The sequence below is a fragment of the Bos indicus genome, chromosome 4 (assembly GCF_029378745.1).
Source record: "Bos indicus isolate NIAB-ARS_2022 breed Sahiwal x Tharparkar chromosome 4, NIAB-ARS_B.indTharparkar_mat_pri_1.0, whole genome shotgun sequence".
NCBI classification, from domain to species: domain Eukaryota; kingdom Metazoa; phylum Chordata; class Mammalia; order Artiodactyla; family Bovidae; genus Bos; species Bos indicus.
In genome coordinates this window covers 99156014-99165821 of record NC_091763.1, presented here as the reverse complement: position 1 = coordinate 99165821, position 9808 = coordinate 99156014, and the positions used below count along the sequence as shown (strand labels likewise).

The 9808-nt window shown below is 40.6% G+C and overlaps 1 protein-coding gene and 1 non-coding gene across 12 annotated transcripts in view; both read right to left on the bottom strand.

Moving 5' to 3' along the window:
* Positions 1-187: 187 nt before the first annotated feature.
* The window catches only part of AGBL3 (AGBL carboxypeptidase 3), a 119219-nt gene continuing 109598 nt past the window's right edge, over positions 188-9808 (bottom strand). For 10 of the 11 annotated variants that reach the window (XM_070787323.1, XM_070787326.1, XM_070787324.1 and 7 more), the window contains one exon: positions 188-8938. In XM_070787323.1, coding sequence (XP_070643424.1) covers positions 8527-8938 — 412 coding nt within the window. In that variant the 3' untranslated portion in view covers positions 188-8526. The remainder of the gene's footprint in view (positions 8939-9808) is intronic. The other variant, XR_011566130.1, reaches the window with a different exon arrangement.
* LOC139182886 (U6 spliceosomal RNA) lies at positions 5709-5815 on the bottom strand. The gene has a single exon (XR_011566445.1). It is a non-coding gene; the product is annotated as a U6 spliceosomal RNA (small nuclear RNA).

Genomic DNA, 9808 nt, shown 5'->3' with positions numbered 1-9808 from the left:
GTACAGTACTGGGCATACAGTAATGATAACTGTTATTATTAAAAGCAGGATTTCTGAATGTCTTCATAGCCTTCATAGTAATGCCTTCAAGGCAGAGACAAAATTAATTCTTTTGTACTAGTATAAACTAGTCATGAAAATTGAACACTGGTGAATGAAGTGACAGAGAATAGGAGAGATAGAAGTATACATTTAAAATTTTTATTTAAAGTTAGAATGCACACAGTTTTTAGAGTCAGGAGTTGGTTAAGCTGTTACGGAAACCAGCAGTCCCACATTATCCCTTTCTTCTCCAGGGTTAGCACCTCACCTATTTTACCTGATTCTCTAGGTATTTGCGTTTACATTTACATTCAGTTCTTCTTGCGTTTACATACATTCAGTATGTAACATGCTTGTAATGCTATGACTTGGTTCTTCAGTTTCAAGCATAATTTTTATACATGCTTTCTTCCTCCTCACTCCTGTTCCATAAGTACAAGTCCTCATTCCCTCTTTCAAGTTGGTCATTATTTGTCTAAACTGATACTTACTGTCTACAGTATTATAACTATGTAAATACCATATATCAATAATCTCAGATATGCAAATGACACCACCCTTATGGTAGAAAGTGAAGAACAACTATAGAGCCTCTTGATGAAAGTGAAAGAGGAGAATAAAAAAGTTGGCTTAAAATTCAACATTCAGAAAACTAAGATCATGGCATCTGGTCCCATCACTTCATGGCAAATAGATGGGGAAACAGTGGAAACAGTGACAGATTTTATTTTGGGGGGCTCCAAAATCACTGCAGACAGTGACTGCAGCCATGAAATTAAAAGACGCTTGCTCCTTGGAAGAAAAGTTATGACCAACCTAGACAGCATATTAAAAAGCAGAGGCATTACTTTGCCAACAAAGGTCCATCTAGTCAAAGCTGTGGTTTTCCAGTGGTCATGTATGGATGTGAGAGTTGGACTATAAAGAAAGCTGAGCACCAAAGAATTGATGCTTTTGAACTGTGGTGTTGGAGAAGACTCTTGAGAGTCCCTTGACTGCAAGATCAAACAAGTCCATCCTAAAGGAAATCAGTCCTGAGTATTCATTGGAAGGACTGATGTTGAAGCTGAAACTCCAGTACTTTGGCCACCTGATGCGAAGAACTGACTTCTTGGAAAAGACCCCAATGCTGGGAAAGATTGAAGGCAGGAGCGGAAGGGGACGACAGAGGATGAGATGGTTGGATGGCATCACCGACTCAATGGACATGAGTTTGGATAAACTGTGGGAGGTGGTGATGGACAGGGAGGCCTGGTGTGCTGCAGTCCATGGGGTCGCAAAGAGTCGGACATGACTGAACAACTGAACTGAACTGAAATACCATGTATAGTAGCTGAGCCAGGTGGAAAATGATGATTTCCTTTGTTTTCCTGCATGAATGTTTATCTTATTCCTCAGGCGCTGCTCGCCTGAAGTCTCTGTCTGCTGCCTTGGTTTTCTGTGTGTTCTATTCTAACCCAACCCTGAAGTCTGCACGGTATTTTTCTCTTTTCAAGGAATTTATATGCATGGTGTCTGATCTTCTCCCAGGATAATCTCCCCCAGTGCCTTGCAGCCTGCTCCAGTCTGGACTGATACCCAGCTGTCATCCTGCCATTTCATTTCACCACCACCATCTTGGGGTTTACTGCCTCTGTCCAATGTTGGATCACATATTTCCTGCATCAAAGGCTTTTTTCAATCTATTCTTTATCTACTCTTAAATTTGATCAAATATAGAAGAATATAGAATTTTAGGTTAAAAATAATTTGCCTTTAAAGTCTTGTTCCATTCCATCTAGCTTTCACTAAAGTTGAGAAGGTTAAAGCCATCCTATTTTCTGGCTTCCAAAATGGCCTCCTGTCCTAATCTCATCCTTATAGCTTTGTCTTGTAAGATGACATTGTTATTTTAGTAGGTTTTTGAGAAGGAGCAAAATTAAATATGTGTCCAGTTTGCTAGTTTTTACTGAAAGTCTAATTTTTTTTCTTTTAAACCCTAGGAGGGCGCTCTCTGGCTCTCTTTCACTGGTTTGCTCTGGCGACACAATGGCCTTCTGAGCTTGTTGCTTTATCAAACTCCTGTGTGTGCTGTGCTTAGTCACTCAGTCGTGTCCGACTCTCTGTGACCCCATGGACTGTAACCCGCCAGGCTTCTCTGTCCATGGGATTCTCCAGGCAGGAATACTGGAGTCGGTAGCCATGCCCTCCTCCAGGGGATCTTGCCTACCCAGGGATTCTTTACCGTCTGAGCCACCAGGGAAGCCCCACAAATACTGGAGTGGGTAGCCTATCCCTTCTCCTGGGATCTTCTGAATTCAAGAATCAAGCCCAGGTCTTCAGCACTGCAGGTGGATTGAGCCACCAGGGAAGCCCAATCAAGCTCCTAGGCTCCCCTTAACTGCTAACCACCCACATCTCCATTGTTTTTGACAGCATCCTTAGAAACTTCTCCACATTCCATCTCAAACAAACCAGTGTGCAGGGGGAACTCCAGAGCTCTCAGCCTTGGTCACACTGCACAGAGTGGCATTTGCCTCACTCTCCACTGGGGTGAAGGGCCAAGTGGGTTGTGGTTTAAGTGCCATGAACTCTCACTGCCCTTACTGAGATTCAGTAGACTTTTTAAAATAAATGTTTCTTCACTTGTTATGTGTTGTTGGGACAGTTTCTTTTTAGAGAAATATTTATTTGGCTCTGCTGGGTCTTAGTAGCGGCACGCAAGATCTTTAGTTGTGCTGTGGTGTGGGATCTAGTTCCTTGACCTGGGATTGAATCCTGCCCCCTGCACTGGGACTGTGGAGCCTTAGCCACTGGACCACTAGGGAGTCCCTTACAATGATTTCTAAAGACTTGTTTTTTTTTAAACCAGTTTTGGTATTCTCACTGGGGAGTGGATGGAGGGTTTTCTCAGGTTGTAGTTCTAGAACTGGATTTGTGCCCCTTTATTATTTTATAAAGGGAAATTTTTTAACTGCAAAAAATCTAAAGACTTTTAGATAGCAAAGAATATCATGAACAAATCTGAAATGATAAATTGCAGAAAATTACAAAATAAGAAATAGTGGTTGTAAATTAATAAAAGTACTGATAGGTTTAACTGGAGATGTCTTTGTGGTTGTTTAGGTTTTTGTTTTCTTGAAGCTGAAAAACCAGTAACAATTTATTGAGGTAAATATTAAGCTACTTATATAGACTTCTAATAGATACATATATTGTAATAGTCTTTTGTCCCCCCTCTGTTTCAAATATCTCCATCTAGTTTTGTAAAACATTGATGATGGTTTAATTAAGAGTAAAAATACAATACTTATATCTTCTAATTCTAGGGGGCTTCAGTTCAGTTCAGTTTAGTCGCTCAGTCCTGTCCGACTCTTTGTGACCCCATGAATCGCAGCACGCCAGGCCTCCCTGTCCATCACCAGCTCCTGGAGTTCACTCAGACTCACGTCCATCGAGTTGGTTATGCCATCCAACCATCTTATCCTCTGTCGTCCCCTTCTCCTGCCCTCAATCTTTCCCAGCATCAGGGTCTTTTCAAATGAGTCAGCTCTTCGCATCAGATGGCCAAAGTATTGGAGTTTCAGCTTCAACATCAGTCCTTCCAAAGAACACCTAGGACTTATCTCCTTTAGGATGGACTGGTCGGATCTCCTTGCTGTCCAAGGGACTCTCAAGAATCTTCTCCAACACCACAGTTCAAAAGCATCAATTCTACAGTGCTCAGCTTTCTTTATAGAGTCTTCTCCAACACCACAGTTCAAAAGCATCAATTCTTCGGTGCTCAGCTTTCTTTATAGTCTACCTCTCACATCCATACATGACCACTGGAAAAACCATAGCCTTGACTAGACGGACCTTTGTTGGCAAAGTAATGCGTCTGCTTTTTAATATGCTGTCTAGGTTGGTCATAACTGTTGGCTTCTTACTAAAAAATATATCACAGAAGCACCCACTGAAGGAAAACCCAAGGGACTTTGCTTCAAGTAGTCAGAGAACACCATCAGAGTGCTGCTCCAGGAGCAGCTGGACAGCTAGTTCTGTGGCCGTCTGAAGGCCCTCTGTGGCTCCAAAGGCACAGATGCCAGACCTCTGGCTGTTAGGATGCCGTGGACCACACTGTCTGCTTCTTCCCCTGTGGAGTAAGTATATCTAAAACAAACAAGTGCTTGGCATGCACGCTAGACCATTGGTGAGGCAGGGCAAGGGAGGCCTAGTTGAATAAAACGTTACACGCTTTGTTCTGTTCACTGTTGCACACATAGAAAGTGATATTTGTCCTGTGGGTCAGGGAAAATGTAAAAGGCTGACAGCAGTCAGAACCCACAGCTCTGGCTACTCTGGGCCCCACCTGGTGTTGCACAAAACCAGAGAACAGAGTGGTGTCGCGCTGTAACCTGTTCTCTGAACACAGGCACGTCAGGGCACAGTCGTGAGACGTGCCGGAGTAGAGGACGCACGAGCCACATTCCTACGTGAGGCTTCTTCTCCAGATTTGGAATTTCCTTCTGTAGCCTTGAAGTCTGATCCTGCCTACAGAGGCTTCCGGGATCTCTCTTCTCTGTAGGCCCTCTTGAGCCTGTGTTGGTCAGTGCAGAGGAGCCAGGTCAGAGAAATGAGGGCCTCCCCCAGGGTGTTTCCTCACTAATCTGGAGTTCGGTTAGAACTCGGGAGAAATCAAGAGGAACTGTTGACGTCTTCACCTTTTGTGTCATTTCAGTGGACCTTGTCGTAGTTCAGTCCGGGTGTTCTCAGATGGGATGACTCTGCCCCAGGTGCCTGCCCTCAGGTGGCCCATCGGCACAGAGTCATCTTCAGAAGTGTTGTTACCTCTGCTGAGGGAGTGCGTCATTCTATCAGTGAACTGTGCCATCTTTTATTTCTTTAAACAGAACTTTACTCTCTTGGTATCTCTCTAGCAGACTCAGACCCAGAGTCTCTCTTGTCCATCACGGAGGACTCTTCCATGAACAGTTCTCTCCTCACAGACTTCCCAAAGAAGAAAGGATAGAACAATCTGCAGAGACTGTTCGGGGAATCCTGGAGGGGCCTCTAGGATTTGGGTCAGTGGTCCACCTAGGAATGTGGAGAACAGAGGCTCTTACCAGGCTTGGAGGTGAGGGGTGAAGATGGCCAAATGCTTGATGAAGTGATAGTTGTTTCTTTGTTTATAGTTTATTAATTTGAAAGACAAGTTGCCAACTAGGAGTTCCTACCCTGTTTCTGAAAGTAGAGAGTTCGGCTGTGGTAGTGTAGAAGGAGATGTTCCTATGAAAAAACAGTGACAAGAAAACCCCTTTTATGTGCAGAAAGGGTGCTCAGCTTTCTGGGATAAAGGTGAAATACAACTTTTTTGGTGATAATGGGCAGATCATTCTTATCTTAAAAGCCTAATTATAAAAGAACAATTTAATGGTATCAGGATGAAAGCCCTAGAGTTAGTGTATATCTTTGTTTCCTATTATAAAGCCCTTCTGCCAAGGTCAGTAGCATCAGTGCCAAGTCAGAAACCCAGGCTCTACCAGGCATCACTGTTGCCTTGTGTGGGGAACCAAAGATGGTACAGAATCTGGGTCACGTCTGCAGAGAGGATGGGGTCACAGCTCATACTCAGCCCACCTATCACAGTGGCCTTCATTTGAAAAGTTTTTTCTTTTTTGCCGGACATGGGAAATTCAGGTTTGCCAATACCACACTTGTCTTTTTTTATGGAGCGCTCCATCCTTGCTCAAGGGCCGTGCTCATCTTCTCTGTATCATTCCAGTTTTAGTATATGTGCTGCTAAAGCGAGCACCACACTGTCTTGATTAATGCTCTTTTATAGATTATAAGTCTTGGAGTCAAATAGCATCAGTCCTGTCACTTCTTCTGCCCTTTCGATGTTGTGTTGGACATTCTGAATCTTTAATCTTTCTATATAAACTGTAGAATCAAGTTGGTTGATAATTTGCTAGAATTTTGATTGGAATTTTGTTGAATCTATAGTTCAAGTTGAAAAGAACTGACATTTTAATGGTAGTGAGTCTTCCTATCCATGTATACATGGAATATTTCTCCATTTATTTACTCTTTGATTTCTTTCATCAGAATTTTGCAGTATTCCTTATGTAAATCTTGAACAGTTTTGATTTATACCCAAGTATTCGAATCTTTGGTGCTGATGTAAATGGTATTGTGTTTTTAATTTCAAACTCTAGTATTCATTGTTGGTGTATAAGATGGTGACTTTTGTATATTAACTTTGTATCTTGTAATCTTGCTATAATTGCTTATTACTTCCAGCAGGTTGTTTTTCGTTGATTCTTTGGAATTTTCTACATAGATAACCATATATTCTATCAACAAATACAGTTTTATTTCTTCCTTATATTTTCTTATCTTATTGAATTACCTAGTGCTTCCAGTATGATGTTGAAAGGGAGAGCAGACACCTTTGCCTTTTATCTTAACAGGGAAGTATCTAGTTTCATCATTAAATACAATGTGAGCTATAGATTTTTTGGTAGATATTTTTTAATCAAATTGAGTAAATTTCTCTCCACTCTTAATTTGCTGAGTGTTTCTATTCATGAATGGGTGTGGGATTTTGTTCTTTTTCTGTATATATTGATGTTATATAATTTTTCTTCCTTATTCTGTTGTTGTGAGGGATTATATCAATAACTGAATACTGAATCAGGCTTGCATACCTAGATTTTATAAAGTCTACTTGACTGTGGTATATAGTTCTTTTTATACATCATTGGCTTCTATTTTCTAATGCTTTGTTGAGGATTTTTGCTTCTATGTTCACAGAAGATATTGGTCTGTAATTTTCTTTTCTTGTAATATGTTTGTCTGGTTTTAGCATTAGGGTAATGCTGGTCCCATAGATTATGTTATGAAGTAGTCTTTTTGCTTCTATCTTCTGGAAGAGATTGTAGGGAACTGGTATAATTTCTTCCTTAAATTTTTGGTAGAATCATCAGTGAACTTGTCTGGGCCTGGTGATTTCTCTTTTGGCAGGTTATTATTTATTGATTTTATTTCTTTAATTCATATAGGCCTCTTTAAATTGTCTATTTCTTTTTGTGTGAATTTTGACAAATTGTGTCTTCCAAGGAATTAGCCCATTCCATCTAGGTTATCGCATTTCTGGGTCAAGAGTTGTCCATAATATTCCTTAATTATCTTTTTCATTTCTATGGGATCAATGTTAGTGGCCCCTCTTTTGTTTCTGATGTTAGTAACTTGTGTCTTTTTTCTTAGTTAACATGGCTAGAAGTTTGTAAATTTTATTGACAATGGAATTCAGTGCTGAAAAGAAATGAGTTATCAAGTCATGAAAAGACATGATAGAACTTACATGAATATTACTAAGTGAAAGATGCCAATCTGAAAAGGCTACATACTTTATGATTCCAATTATATGATATTCTGGAAAAGGCAAAACTAGGGAGGCAATAAAAAGATCAGTGGTTGCCAGGGTTTGAGTGGGAGAGAGGGATGAATAGGCAGAGCATCGAGAACTTTTAGGGCAGTGAAACTCGTTTGTATGATACTATAATGGTAGATACATTTCATTATACATTTGTCCAAACCCATAGAACGTATAACACCAAGAGCAAACCCTGATGTAAACTATGGACTTTGGATGATAATGAGGTATCAGTGTAGGTTCATCAGTTGTAACAAATGAATAATTCTGGTGGGATGGTGATAATAGAAGTCTACCTTCTGATTAGTATTGCTGTGAACCTAAAACTTCTCTAAAAAATAAAGTCTATTAAAACCAAAACCAGAACATAACAGTTACTCTTTTAATACCCCAATGAGCTCTCCTTGAACCCTCTTTGGCCATTGGAAATATTGTTGAGAGTACCTTCCCCAACCTCCGATCTTCCTAGTTGCGTTTTGCTCCTGGGACCTAATGAAGCTTGTGGCCTGTAACTAGCTCTCCTGATTCTCAGTGGCTTTATCCTGTAGTGGCCACCACTGTTGACCTGCAACTCCAGGCAGATTGACTCTCTTCTCACTTATCTCATCCATCTTTATTTGCCCGATATACCTGTTTCTCTGCAGTAAGTCACTAATGGTTTCTAGCACACTGCAAGATAGAAGTTAAAGAAACAATGTTTGTTGACTGATTCATTAAAGTGCCTAGTAGGAACATTAAGAGCAGTACATGTCATCCTTGCCTTGAGGTCTTGGTCTTTTAGTGTTGTGTGAATAAATCATTTCAGAAGAAATCAAAAGTTCAGACTTTATCCTGACAAAAATTAAATATCTGAGTGAGTTTTCATTTTCTATATTTTTCTGGACTTCTTTTTAACTCTGAAAGATGTCCCCTCTGAAGAAGACAGGCCATCTGAAATTTGTAGTTTAGTACATGCACATGGACAGGCGGGAGGGGGCAGGGATGGAGGGGCCAGGAGGGCTTTCCTTTGGCTTTCTTTTCTTTTTCTTTTTACTGTGTTAGCATATGTTGTCTCTCATCCACAGTTTTCAGAGCAGCATAAAGCTGGATTATGTGTCCCTCTGCAACTTCAGGTGAAAGGCGGGCTGTCCATGCTGCTTTTTGGGCTGCTCTCCCTTAGTTTTAGTTGGATGGGGGGCTGTCTGCATAGTGCCTTGCTGGCTGGATCCTTCAGCTTGCAGACTCTTGTCTGCATCCTTCTCAGAACTTGAGGGAGTCATCTCCCATTTGCTGCTGGCAGCTTTCATGTCTTTAGTCTTTGTGGCCTTGACTCGAGAATATTTTCTCCTCTTCTTGGGCCCTCCAAGAGGCAGCGAACTTTCAGATGATTTCCAGTCCAGAGGCTGGAGCCATTTTGAAGTGCTTACTATAAGAGTCCTTTGGCTTATCAAAGGGAGATTTCTGGGTGGTGTCCAAGATGTGCTGCATTTCCTTATGTTTATGTTAGAAGATGGCTTTTGTCTAGGAAAGAAATGAAATATGTGAGCTTCTGCTCAATATGTACCCTAAGTATTTGTAGTCCTTAGGTACTGTCATAGTATAAATCTTTTTTTTTTTTCTCCTTTGCTGAGTTCATTCTCCTTTAAGACTCTTACCTTTATTTCTATGAGAATGATCTAACTTCACTTCTGGTCATGATTTTAAAGCACTATTCAAACCTTGTATTTTTAAATGCCCTGAGGATATGTTTATTTGGATACCTGTCCTGACCCCAGGCTTCCTGGTATAATTGCCACTCTGGGCCTCAGCCCTTTCTTACATTAATGCATTCAGCTGAAGTCAGTGCTCTCTAAAATTCCACCTTGCTCTAAAAATCTACTTTGTGTATTCTATTAGAATTAATTTAGTGTATATGCACTGTGCCCCCGCCCCGCTCACCCCCTATATTCAGTAAAGAGATCAATATAAGTCCGAGAGAGAGAAGTTTTCCTCAAGAGAGTGAGGTTTTCAAAATTACTAATTGTCACTACCTAAAGTCCCTCAATTTTTCTTTAGAATTCCATTTTTTAACCACAAAATCTCAACCATGTTTTTAATTAAACTCTTAATTTTGAGATAATTGTAGACCTACCTAGAGCTGGAAGAAATAATATAGAGATGTACCCTTCATCCAGTTTCCCCTAAATTAAGTATCTTGAAAAACTACAAACAATAACACAGTTAGGATACTGCCATTGACAGAGTCCAGATACAGAGTAGTTCCTTCACGTTTCCCTTTTACCGTCGTACCTACTTTCCTCCTTCCTCATCTCCTCAACTCCGGGCAACCAATTTGTTGTCCAGATTACATGATTTTGTTATTTCAAGAGTGCTGTACAAGTGAACTTATAT